General features: G+C 39.6%; 1 protein-coding gene and 1 long non-coding RNA gene across 2 annotated transcripts in view; both read left to right on the top strand.

Annotated features, from left to right (window-relative positions):
- The first annotated feature begins 16,054 nt into the window (after positions 1 to 16,054).
- LOC115297275 lies at positions 16,055 to 18,244 on the top strand. Its single transcript, XR_003911377.1, has 3 exons — positions 16,055 to 16,092; positions 16,396 to 16,518; positions 18,134 to 18,244. It is a non-coding gene; the product is annotated as an uncharacterized LOC115297275 (long non-coding RNA).
- Positions 18,245 to 18,704: 460 nt separating this feature from the next.
- The window catches only part of NMU (neuromedin U), a 169,377-nt gene continuing 162,826 nt past the window's right edge, over positions 18,705 to 25,255 (top strand). The window contains exons 1-2 of the mRNA XM_029952035.1: positions 18,705 to 18,767; positions 19,533 to 19,792. Of these exons, the coding sequence (XP_029807895.1) occupies positions 18,705 to 18,767; positions 19,533 to 19,792 (323 nt within the window). The remainder of the gene's footprint in view (positions 18,768 to 19,532; positions 19,793 to 25,255) is intronic.

Raw genomic sequence — 25,255 nt, forward strand, 5'->3', positions numbered from 1 at the left:
ATGGTCCCATAGCTCTGTTGTAAGAATTATCAGAGAATACAGCCCTATCACTGAAAGGAAAAGAAATGCAATTCCTTATTTTTGTGCCCATCCTTCCCTGACTTTCTAACATTCACCGATGAGGATTTGCTGAGATATTTGATCCCTCAGACTTCAGTTTATCACAAATATTGCAGAATATGTCACAATAGGAAGGTTTCAGTGGTTCACAGTCAGTGCCAGAGTCCTCATTAAGAGAGGGTTTCTCTGACTCAGCCAGAGATGGAGTACATTTCTGCTCGGAATGTTCTAGTGTCATTTAAAAAAACTGGATTTATAGAAGCAGTTTCCTTTTAAAAGCAAATAAAAAAAAGAAAAAGAAATTCAAAAAATACTCTTATAAAAATATTATTTTGACAAGATATAGACCCAAATTTATTTTCAGGGAAGATTTTGTCTTTTCATACAATTTCACAAACATTTAAAGAACGGTTATAAAGAAAAGGTTTCTATTTTCTTCTGTATGCTACAGAATAACACCAAAACAAGTTTTTGTTTGACTTTATTTGGTTCCATAGGACATATGATTTATGTTCATAAAGAGAATGTCTCAATGCCATAAGGTAGTGAAAATAATAAAACTATTTCTATAGAATGGATGCTAATATACATATAGCAGTTAAGATGTTTTCAAGCAAGTTTTTTTTTTTCTAATTTTGGACATAGGGAATTTCAAATTAGTTAATAGAAAGTCACATTATGTGATATCTAATAATAGCCAATTCATAATAAGTGCATAATAGTTGCATAGAGTTTACTATGCGCCAGGTGCTGTTCTGAGGGCTTTACAGATGTTAGCTTATTCAGTCTTACCAACAGTCCAATGAGGTGGGTCTTATTGTTTTACATGTGAGAAAACTTTCACACGGGTTGCCACTTCCTTACCCAATCTTATACTGCAGTGGACCTGGATGTGAAGAGAGGCAGCCTTGCTCTATAATTTGTGCTCTGAACCACTGGGCCTTACTGCCTTGTTCCAACTCAGCCAGAAGTAGTATTTAAAAACTTTGCGACACAGTTGTAGATTTATTTCTTAGGACATTTTAATCTGTAAATATAGGTATTTGTTTTCTTGTCTCAACTTTTTTTTTTTTTAACTGTCTTTTTATTTTTAGGACTCTAAATTCAACCCATGTCTGCAAAGATGCCAGTAGTCTGGACTGGTAAGAAGAGCTCTCTCATAGAAGGTGCTTAATAAATGTCTCTTAAATGAATTAAAATGCAGCTATCAGACCTAGGGAAAGGCCCTAGTTTTCCCTTTCTTATATCAACAACTCCTAAATGGAACCAGACATACACAAGTCAACAAACAACATACAAAAGGTATCTGTTTTTTATCTTTGCCTAGCACTCTCCTTTCTTCTGGTAGAAGAATCCATCTTTTCCGTGGAGAAGCCAATCCCTGTGTGGCAGTGGGCCTGCTCCCCCTTCCATTTGCTCCACCACTGCATAGGCAAGAGCACATGCCTAGTTTAAGCTAATGAAAGTGCTCCTTCACAGTGATTGGTTCAGGGTTGTGCATATGATCCCAGCAGGATAGTAACTAATCATTGTCTCTCAGCTCCAAACCCATCCTTCTTTGGCTTGCTTTGTGATCTTAAAGTTGGGCCCTGTAAACATTTCTCTTCCGCCCACTAGTGGAATGTTAAAGTTCATCAGTAGAGGGCAATGGAGTGACCCTAAAGGCAATAGCAGCAGGAAGCTAATTCCCTTCCAGGTCCTAATCCTCCATTTTTACCATTATTTAGGGTGGAAGCCTAGTGGGTAGCAGAGGAATTCTACCTATATTGTAAGACCACCCACACCCTCTGGCAACAGTTGATTTCTTTTTTTTTTATTGAAAAAAAATTTTTAAATGTTTTTTATTTATCTTTGGGTGAGAGAGAGACAGCCTGAACTGGGGAGGGTCAGAGAGAGGGAGGGAGACACAGAATCCAAGACAGCCTCCAGGATCTGAGCTAGCTGTCAGCCCAGAGCCTGATGTGGGGCTCAAACCCATGAACCACGAGATTATGACCTGAGCAGAAGCCGAATGCTCCATGGACTGAGACACCCAGGCATATCAACAGTTGATTTCTTCAACAGACCAATTGCAGCCTGTTTGCACTTTCCCACAATGGCAAGCTGCTCCCATTGATTGGCCCTGGCCAGCACCCTGTGGCAAATTTCTCTCACCACCAGTAAGTTTCTGGTTCCTGCGCTAGCCATGTCCTCTCCAAAGAGGGCTGAATCTCATTTTTGATGAGGAAGGGACTCCTTTAGTCCTTAGTCTTTCACTGCTCACCCAACCTTAGTCTAAAGTTAGTAACTGCTGTTTCGTACCTGCTCCTTGTTCAAGGAGCCAATGTGGTTTCTGTCTCCAGATGGGATTCAACAGTTTCCTCTAAAACTTACAGAGAGATTCTGGAAAATAAGAAAATGGTTTCTCTCCTTCTGCTGGATCAAGAGCTATAAGTATAAGGTAAGCTGGAGCTGCTTGAGGCCATTGTCCCCAAACACAGAGAGGCTATTTTCAGTTAAAAAAAAAAAAAAGATGAGGTCATACATAGAGATAAGAGAGACAAATGAAGGTGGAGAACTGCCATGATTGAAGACAGTTTTCCAGTCATATTACCAATAAATCCCATCCCCCCTTTTTTTCCTTAAACAAGTTTGAGTTGGATTTCTGTCTCTTGAAATGGAAAGAACACTAACTAGGGTATAAAGTAGCTTTACCACAAAAGAAATATTATTCACTTTTCATTTTTAGTTTTAATAATATTTTTAATTTTTAAAAGGATCATTTATTTATTTAACTTTTATTCACAACCTCCCAAGGGCAGTCTCTGAAGGCCGTCTGCTGTCCACTCACCCATGCTGGCAGGGCATCGGAGCGATGCAGGGCATTTAAGTATCCACTGCAGGGGTGCCTAGCTTGGTCGGAGGAATCTGAAAAGGACCTCCCGAACAAAGTGCCATGGAGCTGATGCCTGAGGATGTGTTAGAGTTGTCCAACTCCCAGAAGTTAAAGAGTCAAAGAGGGGATATGTTAACCTGATCATTCAACAAGTATTTATGAAATCTTTCCATATTGTGTGCAAAGTATTGTGGATGCCAGGGATACAAAACTAAAAAAAAAAACTCCCCTATTGGAGTGCTTGGGGGGCTCAGTCAGTTGGGCATCTGACTTCAGCTCAGGTCATGATCCCACGGTTTATGAGTTCAAGCTCTGTGTTGGGCTCTGTGCTGACAGTTCAGAGCCTGGAGCCTGCTTCCAAATCTGTGTCTCCCTTTCTCTCTGGCCCTTTCTCACTCTGTCTCTCTCCCTCTCAAAATTAAATAAACATAATTTAAAAAAAAATGCCACAATGTCTTAAAAAAACTCCCCTATTTTTTAGGAGATTGTATTAACCATGTGTTCTATTTTCTGTATTCTGATGCTTTGACATCTGGAGACTTGTTGACCATGCAAGGGTCATACCCTCATTTCTGACCTTATCAGGCTCTCTTACACAGCCTTACCTACCATAATCAACCCAAGGACAAGTACCAGGCACCTGGGGACAGCTCCTAAGTCCCAGAGTTCACTGAAATTAATCAAACTAGCCAATCCCAAACCTGCTAACCCTGCCTTATTCATTTCTCCCCATGGAAACCACAGTAGGGACTCTTGCCCATGCTTCCTCCCTCTTCCTCTGTCTTTTGACAGACCCTGGCAGTTTTGCCACCTGGCCCCTCTGTGTGGCATGCTTGGCCTCTCCCATGGGTGTTTCAATATAACAAACCGTATTTTTAATGGCACTTGTTTCCTGGCCTGTCAACCAGTTTTTCTATTTCTAAACTATATTTTAAAACAGAGACCATATTAGGGGAACTTCAAAAAATTTTACTATTCTGGACAAATCTATAGGTCTTTGAAAACAGTGGCAACACTCACCTTACTCATGGTTGTATCCTAGTCCATAACTCTCAGTTACTATTATAATTGTCCCACATGGATTTCCAAGCATGGTTCATCTAATATCACTTATATTTACTCCTCTGTCTCCTTTCTGCCATCTCCACTCCACTTCAGGCTCTTATGACCCCTAATTAGGCTTACCCTTCTAGTCACTCCCTTCATCTTTTCTTTTAGGTTTTTGTTCATGGTCAGTTCACATGGCACTAGATACACCAAGCCTCTCCTGACCTTCTCAACTAGGTGTAGGTTTCTATTCCTATAGGGGCCACGTTGACTTGTTTCAACCTTTCGTTGTACACTCTACCTCTTGATCTTGTGATCTTTGCCTTTATTTTATCTCTCTGTCAGGTTGTGAGCCCCTTGAAGGAAAGAACCATATTTTAGACATCTCTGTATTCTTAGCTCCTAGCACAATGCTGGTAGGAGGTATTTTACGAGTGTTTGTTGAATTATAGAAAATTACTGGATTCTAAACTTGAGGGCAGGGTATCTGTTTTACTTCTCTTTGTACATTATGGAATACCTACCATAAGATCTTGCTTATAGGTGATCTCTAAATATTTAGGAAGTTAAGTATGTCTATAAAGTAGGCAAAAAGATTAGTATTAATAATCCCATTTTGCAGATAAAGAAACTGAAGCTCAGAAAAGTTAATGCTTTTCCCAAGGTTACCAAGTCAGGTTACCAAATCTATACCCCATAAGGCTGAATTAGAACCCAGGCACTTTGCCACCTACTTCAGATGTTTCTCCTACCTGCAAGTAGAACATTCCTATGAAACCTTTCGTAATCCAAAATGGTGAAAAGCAAAGAGGCAATTTTTAATTTATATGAGCATGCCCAGACCCCAAAAATAACCTCTCTTAGGATTTCTTATACTGTGAGACACAACTTGCAGATGGATATACAAAATAAATCAAGACAAAATATAGATGCTCAGAGGCATATTTCAAAACCACAGAGGCTTGATGCTGAGATGCTAAGTGTAGTTCATGGAGAAGGACTTTGGTGGTTCTTCTTTTGCTGCTTGGGGTGCCCATTGCCTCTGTAATGGCTAGCTGGGAAACAAATGCTGAATGCCATTTTTCTTTTTCACCCTCTTTTCATAAAGGTGAAAATATTCTTTGGATTTCATTCATTTAGCAAAAACAGGTAATAACGTAGGTCTTTCATAAAGAGCAAAGTGGCTTCATGCAAACTTTTGATAAGCAGGGGCTAACTGTATTTCCCATGATCCATGATCACAATAATAGGTGGCATGCTATACAGGTTGTTGTGGACTGAATGTTTATGTCCCAAATTTATATATTAAATCCTAACTCCCAATGTGATGGTATTTGGAAGTGTATTTAGGCCATGAAGGTAGAGCCCTCCTTATGAGAATAGTGTCCTTACAAGAAGTGGCAAGAGCACTAGCTCACTCTCTTCCCTCCTTGTGAGGATACCAAGAGAAGTCTGCCGTCTGCAACCCAGGAGAGGGCTCCCAGCAGAACCTGACTGCTGGTGCCCTGATCTCAGACTTCCAGCCTCCAGGACTGTGCCAAGTTAAGTGTTTGTTGATAAGCCACCGCGTTTGTAATATTTTGTTATAGTGGCCAAACTGATAAAGACATATCCTTTTGAAATCCTCTTGATTTTTGTAAGATTAGAAATGTATCATGACCTTTATTGACAACAGAGACTTGGATATGTCTCCTGTATTGATTTAGTAAAAGGTGAAGATTTAGAATATTGTTACTGCATAAGATGAGGAATTGGCAAGTATGAGAAATTTAGCATTATTTTCTTGAGAATGACACATCATAAGTTGATCTGAATCTCTTTGATTTCCCAGAATTTTTACTGGCTGGGCTTATTCCACACACACACACACACACACACACACACACACACCACCTTGGCAATATTTCATGAGCTATTGATAAATTATTAAGCTCTGATGCAAATCCAACTGTCCAGATTAACCATAAAATTGTGTATTCATCAGGGCCTAGTCAAGAGGCAGAAAATACAACAGTTATTTTGACAGAGAAAAATTACTATGAAGAGCTGTTGACTAGGGAAAAAGAATCTTTAACTGAAAAGGTAAAAGAAGCACTATGTCATGGGTATACAGCTGCAGAAAGCAACTACCACCCTCTAGTTCTGGGGAAGCAAAGGAAAGAGGCTGAAATTATTAAAATTTAGAAACTTGGAGAAGAACCCCATGCAGCTGAAAGTCAGGTCTCTGAGGAGGAATGCTATTTGGCTGATGTCTTAAAAAATGTACTTGGGATTGTGTTTAATCAGACATGGTAAAACACACAGATGCAGAAATGATTTTCATGAAAGAAGAAAAGTTCATTTGCACAGATCTCTGGAAAAAGGAGACATAACATTCCACCCAGGGCAACATGGGAAGCATCAGGGTGGGTCAGGAGGTAGAAGGAGGAGGAGAAAGCGCTAGTACCAAGCCTTTATTGTGGTGTCTTTGAGAAAGGCAAGGTAGGACATGTTATTAGGATTGGTTGGTTGGGGTAGTTTCTACAGGCTCCGGACTATGGAAGTTATCTAGTAACTGGCCCTAGAGTCATTTAGGGCAGGGGGAATATTGGTTTGGTGAGGGAGAGTTTGGTGAAGAAAGTGATTGGGCTTTGAGCTTTGCAATTGGTTGGTTGGTTAGTTTGCATGTAAGGGCATGCTCTTGGGCAAGTTGTTTACTCTCTTTAGAAATTAGCTAACCTGGGGGCATCTGGTTGGCTCAGCTGGTGGAGCCTGTGACTCTTGATCTCATCAGGGTTGCAGGTTCGAACCCCATGTTGGTAATAAAGATTACTTAAAAATAAAATCTTAAAAAACAAAAGAGTCCATAGCAATTAGCTAACCTTAGGAGGGGCAGTGTGCAAGTTCTCCACAATGTTAAAACATTATAAAATATAGAAAATGAAAACCATGATTAATACAGCCAGGCTGATATTTTTGAGTTCTGACAGTTGCCAGCTATTTCCCTGGGCCTTTCTTCCCAGAAATTAAACTTTCTTCATTCTCCAGAATTGGGGGAGGGGGGTAGCTAACATTTAGCTTTCTGGCCCTTGTCATTGAACTTAACAGCAATCCAAAGAGTTCACACTAGAAATGACTGCCTAGACAGATATTCTAGATATTTTGGAAGAATATACATACTTATCTCCCCATCTCGCTTGAAGACTTCAAGATTCTCAGTTCATTAATAAATATCAAATATCTGCTAATAGTAGAGATGTTTAACTGCTTTTAAACTGGAAAGAAAAGTGAGGCCTGAGATGAACTTGCCTCTACCTTCTACCTCTTCTGCTTCCTCCTGTACATCTCCTCTCCCTATTACCAGGAAGGACCTGGAGATTGCAGAAAAAAAGCATTCATGTAAATAATTGCCAGCTGAATTTGTGAAAGGATATTTTTAGTTTGTAAGACTTTTACTTCTCCTCAAATTAAGCTTTTATGATATCAGTTGGCTAGAAAACAGAACCTGAGACAAAGTGTTCATGAGAATGTTTTATTGGGGAATGCAATCCCAGGGCAGCAAGAGAGAGGGGGAAAGGAGTTTGAGGCTGAGAGGGAGGGTGGAACATTACTGCACTGGCCAAAGCTTCAAAAGAAAACACAGCTTGTACGTCCATGTGGTCAAATGGGATGTCTTGATATAGATTTAATGGAACCACTGTACAAAGGGGCAATTCATTGTAGGAAAGAAAGAAAGTGAATTTATCTGTTGGTTCTTTCTTGCCTTATGACTCTCATTGGTAAAGGTATGCTCCATTTTGTTGTGTTAATTGACCCGTTTGGACAGACAGCTGATGGGATATCTATATTCTATGCTTCCCAGAACAGAATTACTCTTTGGATCTGTAAGACTGGATTTGGTATTGGAACTGTCATAGTGGCTGCTTTTCCGAGTATGATGAAGGCCATGCCAGCCTCCAGGCTGCCCTCTTGGAAGGAGAACTTCATCAGTGTTAGGAGGAGAGGCAATGGCAGAGGTAGCTAGAACTTTCCACTGAGCAAGAGGCAAGTGGCAAAGAACTAATGTGAGGCTGAGCATAAATTAAATCTGATACAGAGAGTAATGGGTAAGGCGTAAATCGGAGATTGGAAATATTTGTAAATACAAATGAATATCACTGGAAAAATGGAAAGTTCCAGAAGGATATGTCTGGATTATGGATTTATAGATCATGGGAGACAGAGATCTTTGTCAGCACATGGAACCAGAATGTGTATGAGATGCAGCCCTGCCTCAGGAAGCAGAAGACCTGGTCCCACTTCCCTGTCTTCCCTTAGATGTGGCATTTTGGTATGGTCTTAGATTAGTTTTATTTAACTCTTTTTTTTTTAATATTTTTTAAATATATTTTTGCAGGTGGGGGAGAGAGAGAGAGAAAGCATGAGCAGGGGAGGGGCAGAGAGAGAGGGACAAACAGAATCTGAAGCAGGCTCCAAGCTCCCAGCCGTCAGTACAGAGCCTGACGCCAGGCTAGAACTTGTGAACAGCAAGATCATGACCTGAGTCGAAGTCAGACACTTAACTGACTGAGCCACCCAGCAGTCCCCACAAGTTCAGTTTTAACTTAATATATGCACTAGTGGATCTGACAATGAGCTATTGCACCTGGCAGTCAGCCAATCTGAAGTCCAGGCCTGACTGTCAGCAGCCAGACACACAATCACGTGTAAATCAGTTAACATCTATATCTACTCTTCATCATCGCAGAAACTCTGGTCTCCAATCACCTTGGTTGGAGTCCCAGTGTTATAACTGACCAGGTGTGTGATCCTGGTCACATTACTTGAACTCTCTGATTCTTTTTCCTTATCTGACTAGTGGGGCTGCTGTGAGCAAATGCACATGAAATGTCTGACCTAAGGGCACAGTCAAATATTCATTAGTATTTCCTTAATTGTAAAATGAGGTAGTTAGACCCACAGATCCTTAGGATCCATTTAGCTTTAACATTCCATGATTCCATACTCTGATTGTTACTTAGTAATTATAGATGCTTAATGAGCATTTATTATGTATATAGTTCTGTGCTATCTTGACCTCAGGAAGCACACAACCTGATTGAGACAGTCACATAGATTAGAAATTAGAAACCATATATAGTAATCTGCAATATTGTAATAGGCAGTGCTATCTTAAAAGCATAATAAATCTCATTTAGAGTTCTAAGATTGATGACTCGTCAAGCACATTATTCTGGGAAAAGCCATTTTGTCAGTGTTGAATAATATGCTTATGACAGGTCCTTGTAATTCTTTAAAACATTATTTCATAGATGTCCCAGTATATGTTCAACCAATGACTAATGGAGTATTGTTGGAAGAAGTGTTCACATAGGGTTTTATTCTAAAGTTGGAAGCATGGTAAATTATATGTCATTGCTTAGTCTAACTGCTCTCTATAATGATATCATAATTCCAAAGGAAAAAAATCACATTAAAATTAATATTCAACACGTGATGAGTTAAATTGAAATGGAAATGCTTTCTGTTGCCATAAAGGTTACCATGGTTAGGGCTTTAGACTCAATATAAAATACTACACACAAGAAATAAAGGACAGTGTCTTATTCATCAATAGGAAAGACTCTCCAACTATTCAGGGAGCAACATTAATGCCTGACTCAAAAATTCCATTCAATTGAATTATGAAGATAGAGAAGAAAATCTGGAAAAATATGTTACTTCAGAAGTGTGTTTGGATTAGAAAAAAGTTCATTTTTAATGAATAGTGCTAGGCAAAGTAGAAACATCTGTAGTATTATTAGGCATTTAATAAAACATGAAGAAAAGTAATTTAAGAAGGCTTAAGGCCGGACTCTCAGAAGTTTATTTTAGGACACTCAGGAAGATGCTATTATGGGGTGCCATACACTGTGGTAAGATGCTGAACTTTGATTTTAGAACATGTAGGTTCAACCTCTTAATTTTCTACTTATTGTTTTAGATCACCTTGGCCAAGGGTCCTATCTGCTCCATGATTCGGTTGTCTATCAAATTGAGAGGCTGAAAGAAAGTTTTTTCAAATTTATTTTATTGTTGTTTATAGTGTTATCAAAATTTTACATGCACATAATTTAAAGAGATAAATAATTTAACAAACTTTGCTTGAAAAACAGCATCCTTCCCCCACCATTTTCCTATGATCAGAGGAAAACACTTCAACTCTTAGACTTGTTCCTTTTAATATTTGCCTCTGTATCTCTAAGTTAAATACTTGCATTGTTAGTTTAAAAAATTGTGGTAAAATATACATAAACATAAAATTTACCATTTTAACCATTATAAGCATACAGTGAAGTGAAATTAAGTATATTGACATTTCTGTGGAATCATCAGCACTACCTTACTCCAGAACTTTTTCAACATCCCAAACTGAAACTCTGTGCACATTAAATGCTAACTCCCTATCACCACCCATCTTTAGGCCCTGGTAACCTCCATTGTGCTTTCTGTCTTTCTGTATTTGACTACCCTAGGTACCTCATCAAAGTGGAGTCATACAGTATTTGTCTCTTTTGTCTGGCTTATTTCACTTAGTATCATGTTGTAGCACATGTCAGATTTTCCTTCCTTTTTAAGGCTGAGTAATATTTCATTGTGTGTACATACAGCATTTTGTTTGTCATTTATCCATTGAAGGGCATTTGGGGTGCTTTTCCATTTTGGCTAGAGTGAATAAAGCTGCTATGAACATGTGTGTACAAATATCTGTTTGAGTCCTTGCTTTCAAATCTTTTGGATATATACCCAGAAGTGGAATTGCTGGATCATATGGTAACTCTGTGTCTAAATTTTTGAGGTACTGCCAGACTATTTTCCATAGTGGCTGCACCATTTTAAATTTCTACCAGCAGTGCACACATGTTCCAATTTCTCCACCTCTTCACCAGTACTTATTGTCGTTGTTGTTGTTACTATTATTATTATTATTTGGAATGCTTCATAAACTTGTGTGTTGTCCTTGTGAAGGGCCATGCTGATTTTCCCTGTATTTACCTGTAAACACATTTAGTATATTGTTGCTAAAGGGAGCACCCTGTGTGTTTTTGCTTTATACTTTGCAGAAGGTTTCTTTAATATTATCTCCTAACACTTCTATTGAGTTTTAATTTCTGTTCTTACACATGTAATTTCTAAGAATTTTTGATTTTCTGAATGTTCCTTTAAAAATTGTTTTTAATGTTTATTTATTTTTGAGAGACAAAGACAGAACACAAGTGGAAGAGGGGAAGAGAGAGACACACACAGAATGTGAAGCAGGCTCCAGGCTCAAAACTGTCAGCACAGAGCCCAACATGGGGCTCGAACCCACAAACTATGAGTTCATTACCTGAGGTGAAGTCGGCCACTTAACTCACTGAGCCAACCAGGCGCCCCTGAATGTTCCTTTATTTAAAAGAAGATCTTATTATTTTCTTTTTAAATTAAATTAAATTAAATTAAATTTTTTGAGATAGAGAACATGTGAGCAGGGGAGAGGGGCAGAGGGAGAGAGAGAGAGAGAAGGGAGCAGGGAGAGAGAAAATCTTAAGCAGGCTTCACCCTCAGCACAGAGCCTGAGGCAAGGCTCAACCCTATGTCTCTGGGTACATGACCTGAGCCAAAATCAAGAGTTGAAGCTCAACCAACTGAGCCAGCCAGGTGCCCCTTATTCTTTTTTCTTTTTAATATTTCTTTTTAAAAATATTTTATTTTGGGGATACCTGGGTAGCTCAGTTGGTTAAGCGTTTAACTTTAACTCAGGTCATGATCTCACAGTTCCTTAGTTTGAGCCTCACTCTCAGTGCAGAGCCCACTGCAGATCTTCTGTCCTCCCTCCTTCTCTGCCCATCCCCTGCTCATGCTCTCTCTCTTTCTCAAAAATAAACATTTTTAAAAAATGAAAGATCTTATGGGGCGCCTGGGTGGCTCAGTCGGTTAAGCGTCCGGCTCCGGCTCAGGTCATGATCTCACAGTTCGTGGGTTTGAGCCCTGCGCTGGACTCTGTGCTGACAGCTAGTTCAGAGCCTGGAGCCTGACTTTCGGATTCTGTGTCTCCCTCTCTCTCTGACCCTCCCCTGCTCATTCTCTCTCTCTGTCTCTCTCTCTGTCTCTCTCTCTCTGTCTCTCTCTCTGTCTCTCTCTCAGGAACAAATAAAAAAACATTAAAAAAAAGTAAATAAAGTAAAAGATCTTATTTTTTAGAGCAATTTTAGGTCTACAACAAAATTGGGAGCGAGGTAAAGAGATTTTCCATATACTCCTTCCCTGACACATGCATAATTTTCTCATTATCAATACCGCTCACCACAATGGTACCTTTTTCTTTTCCACCAAAGATGGCCCTACATGGACACATCATAATCACCCAAGTCCATAGGTACCTTAGAATTTACTCTGGCTCTGGTGCATTCTGTAGGTCAGAACAAATATAAAATGACATATATCCATGATTGTAATATCATACTTAGTATTTTCACTGCCCTAAAAATTCTCTGTGGTCTGCCTAGTTATCTCCGTATCCACCCTAACTCCCACCTACACCAAATCTCTGATTTTTTATTGTCTCCATAGTTTTACCTTTTCCAGAAAGTCGTATCATTGGAATCATACAGTATGTAGACTTCTCAGATTGGCTTCTTTTACCTACTTATATGCATTTAAGATTCCTCCATATCTTTTCATGGCTTGATAGCTCATTTCTTTTTAATATTGAATAGTATTCCGTTGTCTGAATGTACCACAATTTATTTATTCATTCACCTACTGAAAGACATCTTGGTTGCTTCTAGGCTTTAACAATATAAATAAAGCTGCTATAAGCATTGTGTGCAGTGTTTTGTGTGGATGTTTTCAACCCCTTTGGGTAAATATTTAAGAGCACAATTCCTGTGTTACATGGTGAGAGTATGTTCAGTTTTGTAAGAAACTGTCAAACTGTCTTCCAGAATGGCTGGACTGTTTAGCATTCTCAATAGCAATGTATGAGAGTTTTTTTTTTCTTTAAGTTTATTTATGTTGACAGAGAGAGAGAGACAATCCCAAGCAGGAGCCAACTGTTAGCACAGAGCCTAATGTGGGGCTCGATATCTTGAACCGTGAGATCATCACCTGAGCCAAAATCAAGAGGCAGACACTTAAGTGCCTGAGCCACCCAGATGTTCTGTATGAGAATTCTTGTTGCTCCACATTCTTGTCAACATCTGATGTTGTCAGTGTTCTAGATTTTGACTATTCTAATAGGTGTGCTGTAGTATCTCATTGTTTTAATTTATATTTCCTTGACGACATGTGATGTGGAGCATCTTTTCATGTGCTTATTTGTTATCCATATGTCTTCTTTGGTGAGTGTCTCGTATTGGCCTATTTTATAATTGAGTTTTTCTTATAACTTTCTTATTGTTGAGTTTTTAGAGTTTTTAAAAAATGTTTTGCAGAACAGTTCCTTATGAGATGTGTTTTTTAAAATAAGTTTGTTATTTATTTATTTATTGAAAGAGACAGAGAGAGAGAGAGAGAGAGAGAGAGAGAGAGGGAGAGAGAATGCACACAGTGGCGGAAGGGCGGAGAGGAGAGACAGAATCCCAAGCAGGCTCCACACTATTAGCACAGAACCTGATGTGGGGCTTGAACTCATGAACTGCTAGACCATGCCCTGCGCTGAAATCAAGAGTCAGTTGGTCTCAGATTGGCTTCTTTACCTACTTATATGCATTTAAGATTCTTCCATATCTTTTCATGGCTTGATAGCTCATGTGCACCCAATAAGATGTGTCTTTTGCAAATATTTTCTCCCAGTCTGTGGCTTGACTTTTCATTCTCTTGATGCTGTCTTTCACAGAACAGAAGTTTTTAATTTTAATGAAGTCCAGGTTATCAATTATTTCTTTAATGGATTATGTTTTTGGTGTTGTACCTAAGAAAGCCTCCTGTTACTCAAGGTCATCTGGGTTTTCTCTGATGTTATCTTCTAGGAGTTTCATGGTTTTGTCTTTTACCTTTAGGCCTATGATCAAATTTTTAATTAATTTTTGTGAAGGGTGGAAGGTCTGTATCTAGATTCATTTATTATTATTTTTTTGCATGTGAATGTCCAGTTGTTCTAGCATCATTTGTTGAAGAGACTATCATTGCTCCAGTGTATTATCTTTGCTTCTTTGTCAAAGATCAGTTGACTATATATATGGGAGTCTATTTCTGGGCTCTCTATCTTGGTCCATCGATCTATTTATTCTTTTGTCAGTACCACATTGTCTTGACTACTATAACTTTATAGTAAGCCTTGAAGTTGGATAGTGTCTTGTTCTTTTTTAATGGGTAAAATAACTTCCCTATCTGTCTGAGTACATTAATAATTATTTTTAAAAATTATTGTTTATATTTTAGAGAGAGATAGAGAGATCAGAGGAAGGGCAGAGAGAGTGAAAGAGAGGATCCCAAGCAGACTCCACACTGTCAGCACGGAGCCTGATGTGCTGACAAACTGTGATTATGATCTGAGTCAAGACTAATAGTCAGGTGCTTAACTTGCTGAGCCACCCAGGTGCCCCACATTAATAATAATTTAGGACATTATTTTGCCTATATGGTCCTACTTCTCCAAGGTGTCTCCCCTTTGTTTTAGTCTGATTTTTATGCTATAGGCTTTCTTTTAGATATCTGGTGATCCTTGGGCATCTGCTCATATTTGAGAACTCTGAACGGATTGGAAACTCTGGGCTTTTGACTATTGGATTCACTGAAAGGTGATTTGGGAGGAACATTTTGTGGTTATCTTTAGATATATTGATTTGGACTACTCATATTTGCTAAAGAAATATTTTCTAATTCCCTGCTTGAAAGGTATAGTCTTCACTCACTTTATTCCAGTGCTTATTAAAAAAAGAGATTGGACAGGGTATGTGGAATATAATATTCAGTATATAAATATTCTGTTAATATTTCTGGTTTCAGTACAATACTTCTGTCCTCATTTGTGCCTAATGTTGCCTAGTTCAGAAACTGTTTTCTATCTCCAGAGAGTAAAATTCCAGTATTTAGAAGTGGTGGTGGAGGATCTGCTGCACAGAGTGGAAGAGAGTGATCTGAGGATCTGTTTCTTTTTATTTGTTTTGAGAGAGAGAGAGTGCATGAAGCATGCACACTCAAGTGGGGGAGGGCAGAGAAAGAGGGAAAAAGAGAATCTCAAGCAGACGTTCCACAGTTAGCACACACAGTAGACATAAAAAATAATGTAGAGCCTGACACAGGGCTCAAACTCACAAAAATGAGATCACGACCTGAGCAGAAGCTAAGAGCTGGATACTTAACCAACTGAGCCACCCAGGTGTCCCAGGATCTAACTGCTTCTTAAACAGACATTAGTCAGTCCTTCAATAGCCCTATGTTTGCCTCTGCTTTCAGAGGTATCTGGTGCTACAAATTCTAAATCTTTCTGGGATTCTGTAGTGGAACTGGCTTGCTTCTGAGCTTCCTCTCTGCAGGGTTAGTATTTAGGTCTACATCAACTCTGAGTCAATTACCACTCATCCACTGTTCTCTACCTGCTTCTCATATCTTGTTTGCAATGTTTTCTCTCTCATTCTTTTTGTTCTGTGTGTTTTAAAACAACCTCTTTACTATCATTTTTATGGAAATTAGAAGAAGTAATATTCGATATGTGTTTGGGCTCCTTAAATCACATTTCTTTCAATAAAAAATAGGGAATGGAATGTGTCACTTCAAAAATGCTGTATCTGTTCAAAATACTTTCATGTGGATCCTATGATGACACTACTTATGCAAGTTCAGATTGAGAAACGGAGGGCTGAAAGACCAAATAACCTCCTTAAATATACACAGCTAATGAGTATTTTGGAGGACAGGAAAATCATAGTTTTTTTCTTCTTCTCTCTCCACTTGATGGTGACAAAAACTCTTCTGAGAGTAGTTCAGTATAGGGAAGACACTTTGGGGCAGAACTGTTACCGTTTATAACTACTATTTAGTGAGCATCTACAAATTGCTTAGCTATGTGTGAATGCTTTACCTGCCTTGTTTCAGTAATCTTTATAGTGATCCTCTTTCTTTACAGATAGGACACCAAGACCCAGACGGTTAAGAAATTTGCTGAAGTATATACAACTCCTGGGGATGGAACCAGGCTCAGTTTCTTTTCTTTTCTTTTTTACTTTTTAATTTTTTTTAATATTTATTTATTTTTGAGAGAGAGAGGCAGAGTACCAGCAGGGGAGGGGCAGAGAGAGAGAGGGAGCTGGAATTCATGATCTGTGAGATCGTGACCTGAGCTGACTGAGCCACCCAGGTGCCCCCAGGGTCAGGTTCTTTACATATGCAGCTTCCTTTTGGGCATCGGTTAATAGCTTAGCCTGTTGGTGAAATAGGGGGAAATGAGCAATTATAATACTGTGTGATAGGTGCTGTGGTGAGGTTACAGTGTGGTTATAAGAGCCTGTGGAGGGAAATCTGGGAAACTACCTGGAGAAAATCATCTAATCAGAGACCTGAAGGAACAGTAGGAACCAGCCAGGCAAAGGAAGGTGAGAGCATTTCAGCCAGAGTGATTAAAGATGCATTCCTGTACTTAGAAGAAATCAGAGTATTTTAACAAGAGCCAATGGGAAGGAGGTGTGGCAGGAGATGGAGAGGCAGGGAGGGTAAAAAGAGGTGAGGCTAACTAAAAAGAGCCTTTAAAATCTAATGAGATGAGTTTATCCTCAGGCCAATGAGGAACCTTTCCTGATACAGGGCTCAATAAATCCCTGCCAATTTCTAAGTGTTAAGAGCATGTGTAAGAACACAAGTCTGAACCAAACAGACGCCATGACAGGCTTTAAGTTTCCCCTCTAAACTAGAAGGTCTAAGGGTCAGTCTCTCCAGAACTATTAGGCAGTTACACATTGCCTAGAGAAGAGACCACTTTGCGGTATCCAATCTGGAAAGGCCAGCTACCTCTCCCCACATTCCTAAGGGTGAGGCCTACAGATAGACACTTTAGATAGGACCCTGTTACCTAATGTTAAAGTTAACCCAATAGTCACCAAACAAGACCCTCAACTCGCACTGTAATTGGTTAATTTCAAAGGTACTCTAAATGTTGTAATTGGGTCCCGCCAAAAGTAACGAACACTCTGAACAATGTGTATGGTTAAAGTTGCTGCCAATGCTGTTGTACAATAATGATTGGATGTCACAATTTCTTGTAACTCTCCCTTCCTAAACCCCATAAAAACCCTACTCAGCCCTTGTTTGGGGCTCTCAGCACAGATCCACTGCGTTGGTGAAGGCTGTGAGACCGAACTTAGGCCCGGCGAGCCTAAGCCCATAATAAAACTGCCCTTTGCTATTGCATGCGTGATCGGTCTCCCTGGCGGTCTCTGGTCTTTGGGGGATACTGTGACTTGGGCATTACACATGTAAAGCATCCTTTTTTCTATGGGGGTGATGCTTAATAGGTTCCTACATGGCTCCTGGATAGGGGGTGGTCCCCAGGTAGATAAAGCCATAATTAGAAGGTTGGAATTTTCAGGTCTGCCCCCAACTTCTCCAGAGAAAGAGTTCATAATTGATTGTGCCTACATGAAGAAGCCTCCATAAAAATGCCGATAGCATGGGGTTTGGAGAGCTTCCAGGGAAGACGATGCACCCTGACGCCATGGAAACAGACTCTCCTGCAGTCAGCACCCTCCCAGACCTCCCTCTATGTACTTCTTCATCTGGTTGTTTATCTGTATCCTTTATCATATCCTTTAGTAAGTTGGTAAACATAAGTAAGTTTTCCCTAGTTCTGTGAACTGTTCTAGCAAATAATCAAATCCAAGGAAGAAGATGGTGAGAATCTCCAATTTGTAGCCAAATTTGGACTTGAAGTTGTTGGTCACCTACTACTGGTGATCGACACCTGAAGTAGGGTGGGAGTAGTTTTGGGGGACTGAGCCCTTATCTGAAACTACGTCCACACAGTTAGTGATCAAATCAAGTGAAATTGTAGGTGTCCCAGCTAGCATCACAGAGAATTGCTTGCTGTGGAGAAAAACATTCATACATTTGGTGACCAGAAAGGAAGTGTTTTGTGTGAGTCCTACAGCAGAAACACAGAGGGAGACACACAGGAGAACTGATAGATTTTTCCAATTCACTGTGTTTCTCTCCTAGGGTCCTTGGAGGATCTTCCAAAAGACAACTTAACTCCTCATAAAGCTTTCAACTTGGTACTTTTTTCTCAGCCAAAAAAAAAAAAAAAAAAAAAAAAAAAAAAAGGAAAAAGAAAAAGGAAAAGAAAAAAAAAAGAAAGAAACATCAAAAGGCAACCTTCTTCTATATTTGTATTTTCTCCCAGTTATGCACATCGCCCTCCAGATTTCACATAGTTCTGGCATAATTCTATTTTGAGGCCCTTCTTTCTTTTTTAAAAATAAATGTTTATTTATTTTGCGAGAAAGTGTGTGTGTGAGAGTGGGGGAGGGGAGGGGAGTGTTTATTTTGAGAGAGAGAGTGATGGAGAGAGAATCCCAAAAGGGGCTTTAGCTCATGAATAGTTCAAACCATGCTCCGGATGAGGCATGGAATTTGCTTGCAATTCTCTCTCCCTCTCTTTCTGCCTCTCACCGGTTCTCTCTCTCTTGCAAAATAAATAAGTAAACTTAAAAAAAAAAAAGATCTGAGCTGAAATCAAGAGTCTAACACCTTAGCCACCCAGGTGCCCCTCTATTGTGAGGCCTTTGTAATGGAACAACCTGTGAACAGCGTGGAGGACCAGCTTATTACGCGGCCACTGCTAGATGACCTTGTAAGTACTTAAAAATTAAGCGTATTTAACTTCGTTTCCCATGAAACTGAAAGCAATGGGCTTATTTTGTTAAGTTGCCCCACCAAAATCATAAGTAATATCTTATAATTCAGCCCAGGAAAAGAACTTCCAGGGCCCTCTGAGCCATCAGCACCGTTTATCCTGGCGCCAAAGTAGACAGTGACTTTCACGATTACTTCCCTAAAGTTCTGCTTATGGCTTTTTATCCCCCAAGATTTCAGTGTTTTCCATGGGAGCCTAGATAGAGATTCAGACTCTTCTGGTCGTGGAGGCTGATTAGGGGCGGTCCCGGGTCTTCTGCCCACCAGCATTGGAGAGAGGGGTGGACTTGGCTCTAAGCGAAGCCCAGGCCGAGGGCGTGTCCTAGAGTCCCTGAGCGCAGCCACCCAGAGGGGAGCTCGCGTTTGTAGAAAGAAGCACCCATGTACACAAGAGCGCTTCTCAAACTTGCACCTAAAGGCATCTACCTGCCAGTCACCACGGGGGGTCGGGGGGGGGGAATCTCCTTCATTCCCGCTAAATTTATTCACAGTCACATATTATTTTAAGAACGGCTGTAAATGTCACATCTACCTCTATAGCTTATCCTTAGCAATTTCCTAAGAAAAAAGTTCAAATTTCCCCACCTCCTTGCACACGCGGTTCCTTTTCCAGCAGTACTGCCACGCTAGCGCCTCCCTCGCCATCCCAGGCTAACCTGTGGGCTTCCTATTTTGAGACGCCCAGAAGTGAGGAAACCCAAAGAAAGGGTGGTTCAGTCCTGGGGGCGGGGCCAGAGGCGCGTGGCCTCCCGCAGCCCCCCACCCCCACCCTCGGCACCGCCCCCCGCGGTTCTCTGCTTCCCGGAGGGAGCCGAGCTCCCGGTGTCCCCGGGGAGGGCGAGCCCCCAGGCTACCGGGTGGCCCTGGCCCAGTCCCCAGCCGGCGGGAGCGAGGGGAAGGCTCTGACGGGCGGGCGTCGGGTGTCCTGGCGCTTCCCTGTGGACTGACCCCGAGCGCGAAAAGGTAACAGCCGCCCAGACGCCCGCCCGCCGCTGCCAGGGCCGCGGCTCCCGCGCGGTTCCCTGTGGTGTGCTGGCTCCGAAAGCTGGCCGGACCTTGGGGCTCCTTCGCCGGGACGTGGGTTGAAGCAGCCACCGCAGCGAAGCGCGCCTCCTGCTCGAATTTGCCAGCATTCCTAGGCAGGCAAATCGCTGCCTTCTCTCTGCTGGGAACCCTGTGCGTACTGGCCACTGACGCGTCCCACTCTCTTCAGTCAACTATGACTAAGAGGTCAACTTGGTTTCCAGAAGTAGGAGATAGAAAGAGAAAAGTATAAATTTTCTGTATTTGCCTCTGGCGAATGCAAGAATCAGAGATTTGGCTCCTGGGACTATTTTTAATGGTGTTGCTCCAAGTATGGGGTGTGGCTTTGTGGAAACTTGCGGAAAACTCTGGTCTCACCTGATTGGGGTCATACATCATAGATGAGAGAGGGGGTTATTTTTGGTTTTGGTTTTCATATCAAGAACTAGATGAGGAATCCATCTAGTGAGGGTCTGCCACAGAACCAATTCTCAGCCAATGTTGAGATAGTACTCATCCCCACTCTTTTTTAAGCTCCCCCCTTTTAAAAAATTGAAGTATAGTTAACGTAGTGTTATGTTAGTTTCAGATGCACAATATAATGATTCAACAATTCTTTTTTACAGCTACTCAGTGCTCATCAAGATAAGTATACTCTTAATCCCTTTTACGTATTTCACCTATACCCCCTCGTACCTCCCCTCTGGAAACCGCGTTTCTGTAATTAAGAGCCTGTTTTGTTTTTATTTTTTTCTTCTTTAATTAATCGTTTTATTTCTCAAATTACACATATGGCTGAAATTATATGGCATTTATCTTTCTCTGACTCATTTCACTTAGCATTATACCCTCCAGGTCCATCCGTGTTGTTGCAAATGGCAAGATCTCATTTTTTATGGCTGAGTAATAATCTATTGTATGTATATAAACCACATCTTTATCCATGCATCTGCAGATGAACACTTGTGTTTCTTCCATATCTTTGCTACTGTAATTAATGCTGGAATAAACTTAGGGGTGCATATGACTTTTGGAATGAGTGTTTTTGGGTAAATATCCAGTAATGCGATTACTGGATCTCATATGGTAATTCTAGTTTTAAATGCTTCAGGGTGGTGATGATGGAGGAGGGCACTTATGGGGAAGAGCACTGGGTGTTGTATGGAAATCAATTTGACAATAAACTATTTAAAAAAACAAAACAACAAAAAAATAAATGCTTCAGGAACTTCCATACTGTTTTCTACAATGGCTACATTCCCACCACCAGTGCACAAGGTTGCTTTTCCTCCACATCCTTGCTGACGTTTATTATTTTTTGTCTTTGATTCTAGCTATTTGATAGTGCAGTGTGGTTTTGATTTTCATTTCCCTGATGGTTTTGAACATCTTTTTATGTGTCTGTTGGTCCCCTGTACATCTTATTTGGAAAAATGTCTGTTCAGGTCCTTTGCTCATTTTTATTTTTATAAACTTAAAAATTTTTTTTTAATTATTTATTTTTGAGAAAGAGAGACAGCATGAGCAGGGGAGGGTCAGAGAGAGAGGAAGACACAGAATCCGAAAACAGGCTCCAGGCTCTGAGCTAGCTGTCAGCAGAGAGCCCGATGCTGGGCTGGAACCTACAAACTGCAAGATCATGACCTGAGCTGAAGTCGGATGCTTAGCTGACTGAGCCATCCAGGCACCCACTTTGCTCATTTTAAAAGTCAGATTTGGGGGGAGGTTGAGTTGTGTATATTCTTTATATACTTTTGCAAATAACCATTCAGTAGGTTGCTTTTTTGTTTTGTTCATGGTTTCCTTTGCTATATGAAAGCTTTTTATTTTGGTGTATTTCCAATAGTTTATTTTTGCTTTTGTTTCCTTTGCCAGAGAAGATAGGTCTAGAAAAATATTTCTATGCCCTACATCAAGAAATAGCTGCCTATGTCTTTTTTCTAGGAGTTTTATGGTTTCATGTCTCACATTAGGTCTTTAATCCATTTTGAGTTCATTTTTGTGTATAAGTAAGAAAGTGATTCAGTTTCATTCTTTTGCATATAGCTGTCCACTTATCCCATCACCATTTGTTGAACAGACAATTATTTTCCTATTGTATAGTTTGCCTCCTTTGTCATGGATGAATAGACCATGTATGTGTGGGTTTATTTCTGGGCTCTCTATTGTGCTCCATTGTTCTCTGTGTTTATTTGTGTGGCAGTACCATACTGTTTTGATTACTATAGCTTTGTAGAAATTTTGAAATACAGGATTGTGATACCTCCAGCTTTGTTCCTTCTCAAGATTGCTTTGGCTATTCCGGGTCTTTTGGGATTCCATACAAATTTTAGGATTGTTTGTTCTAGTTCTGTGAAAAATGCTGTTGATATTTTTATAGGGGTTTCATTAAATCTGTAGATTGCTTTGAGTCGTATTGACATTTTAACAATATTTGTTCTCTCGATCCATGAGCATGGAGTATCTTTCCATTTGTGAAGAGGTTCAGTTTCTTTCATCAGCATTTTATAATTTTTGGAGTATAGGTCTTTTGCCTCATTAGCTAAGTTTATGCCTAGATAATAGGTTCTTTTTGGGGAAATTATAAATGGGATTATTTTCTTAATTTCTGCTACTTTCTGCTATATTAGTGCTATAGAAATGCAATAGATTTGGCTTATTTGTTTTGTGTCCTGTAACTTTATTGAATTGATCAGTTCTAGTAGTTTTTCGGTGTAGTCTTTAGGATTTTCTGTATATAGCATCATGTTATCTGTAAAGAGTGACACTTTTACCTATTTCTTATCGATTTGGATACCATTTATTTCTTCTTGTCTGATTACTACAGCTAGGATTTCCAGTATTATGTTGAATAAAAGTGGTGAAAGTAGACACCCTAGTCTTTTCTTGACCTTAGAGGAAAAGCTCTCTATTTTTCATACCCATCCCTACTCTTTAAAGAGAAACACAGAAGTTACCTTTACTTGATTTTGAACTCAGAGAAAATGTCAGATAAAATTGGTATGCATATCCACTTAGACCTGGAACCTTTAGATTGCTCTTAACTAATGTTTGAGCAAAAATCTCACTCCTGGACACCTGGATAGCACTTGGGTAATGAGGCACTTGGTGTGGGTAATTTTGAGGACACAACAACTGCAACAACATTTACTGAGCATTTACTATGCACTATGTGTGAGTCTAAGTGAATTACATATATTATGGAATATAAAATGTTATGCTGAATGCTTTCATTCATTATTACTTACTTTTGACAAACATATGAAATAGCTGCTATCATTAGTTCCACTTTGTGGAGGAAGAAACTGAAACAATATTTCAGGTGGGTAGGCAGCTATGAATATAGGTTGCCGACAGCTCACAACTGCCCCCTTTTTTGAGAATTGCCTGTGGATGAAAGCTGCTCTGCCAAGAATGCCCTGGAGGTTACAGCCCAAGACTCTCAGATGTGGCCTGCAGCTAAAGGGTGACAGATCCTGGGGTACCTCCTGCCTTAAAGAGGAATCCCCTGCCATGTATTTGGGTCTGTAGCTCCCTGTGGGGGCTGGGGTGGACTGCAGTGAGACCCACATCTTTGCCTTGCTTTTCCCCTTTTCCTGTGCTGCTTACTCCGATTATGGGGTTTTATTTTGGGCACTCTGAGTTGGAGGTACTAGTAAGCATTCCTGTGGACGGTGACTATAGGCTTTTGGAAGTGCAGCTCTAGAGTAGCAAGACACAGCATTTTCTAACTTCATTTGTCAGAGCAACATATAATTGCCTTCACAGCAAGTTACCCATTTCACCTTGTTTTTGGAATCCATACCTTAGAGTTCTTCCCCAGATCCTAACTTGCACATGAGCCTGTATTTGTTCCCCTCCAGAAAATTTATTTCCCTGTTAGATTGTTTTCTTACACATTTACTCTATCAGGTAAGTACTTATACGTATTTTTTTTTTTTACAAATTTATATTGTCTCCTCTATCAGTACATTGAAGAAAGTAGAGCAGAAGAATGGGCATTATTTAAACAGAATCAATCAGCTAATGAACTATTATTCAGCATGAGGAACCATTCATTCTAAAATATAATTTGGTTAGTACTTTTTATCTGCATCTGAATAGCTTTGTAGTTTTAAGAATAGCAAAATCTCTAATATCTTAACATTTTTTTCTAATATAAAAGTAATGGATAGTAATGAGCTCTCCTTTGGAAATGTGTGTGTGTGTTTTGTCTTTTGTTTTTGAGGTGGTAATACTCAGTGTTTCAAGGCTATTGGGAAATGGACACTTTTCCATTGTTGGTGGGAATGTCAGTTTCTCCAGGGATTATGGAGGGCAATTTGACAATGTATATTCAAATTAAAAATGTGCGTAGCTTTGTCTTTGCAACTCTAGTTTTAGAAATTTACCCCATAAGAGTAATTGGATAGGTGCAAAAATTTGTATGTGCAGGAATGTTGATTCTATTATGGTTTATAATTTTTAAAGGAAACGACTTCTATTTCAACAACTATTTATTGGGTGCCTGTGTCTGCTGGGCATTGTAGTAAGTACAGGGCTATAATCATCAGATTTAGCTGGTCCCTGCCTCCTTGTAGCTTATGGTATAGGAAAGAAGAGAGCCAATTAAACATTCATTAGCATTGCAGTGCTAATGGTGTAGACAAAGGGAGCTGAACCAATTTAGTGAGGCAGTGAATAAGTAGAATTTCAATAGATTTTCACTTTTAAATGTAAATATATCACTGATGTAATCAGGAAAAAAATGTTGCTTTTTAAAAATTCAAAATAAAGTAAAATAATACAATTGTAGGAAATTTGGCACTTATAGGAACGTTATAAAGAAGAAAATAAAAATGACTAAAAATTCCATCCCCAAGATGAAGATGATCAGTTGTAACAATTTGGTATATTTCCCTCCATTCTTTATATGTATATAAATGTATTGGCTCTTTCCACAATGATACCTGTTTTGTAGCTCTGTCTGAAATTTTAACATATTTAATATTAAAATAATTTTAGCTTACTATTTATATATGTTCTATCACAGAGTAAAATTGAATTCTGAAAGTTACAGTTTATTATGCTTCATAGAGCTAAATTCCTATATGTATTTGGAGAATATATTGAAATCAAGTAAAGCAATTCACTTTCTCTGTTTTTTAAAAGAATTTGGTGCAATTAATTTGCTATACATTAATCATATCAATAATAATTTTCTTCTGGTTGCTGGCATTCACTTGAGTTTATAGGGTTAAACCAATTAAAAGTTCATTTTTCATGAACTTATGTGAATAAATTACTCAATCCCATTAGAACAGTGCCAGCCTAGATGGGAGTGTTAATTTGCTTCACACTGTGTGATGTAATTCCTTCTGTAGGCAGGAGGTAGAGGGGAGCAAAGTTCCTTGACTTAAAGAT

This window comes from Suricata suricatta, chromosome 1, assembly GCF_006229205.1.
Source record: "Suricata suricatta isolate VVHF042 chromosome 1, meerkat_22Aug2017_6uvM2_HiC, whole genome shotgun sequence".
NCBI lineage: Eukaryota > Metazoa > Chordata > Mammalia > Carnivora > Herpestidae > Suricata > Suricata suricatta.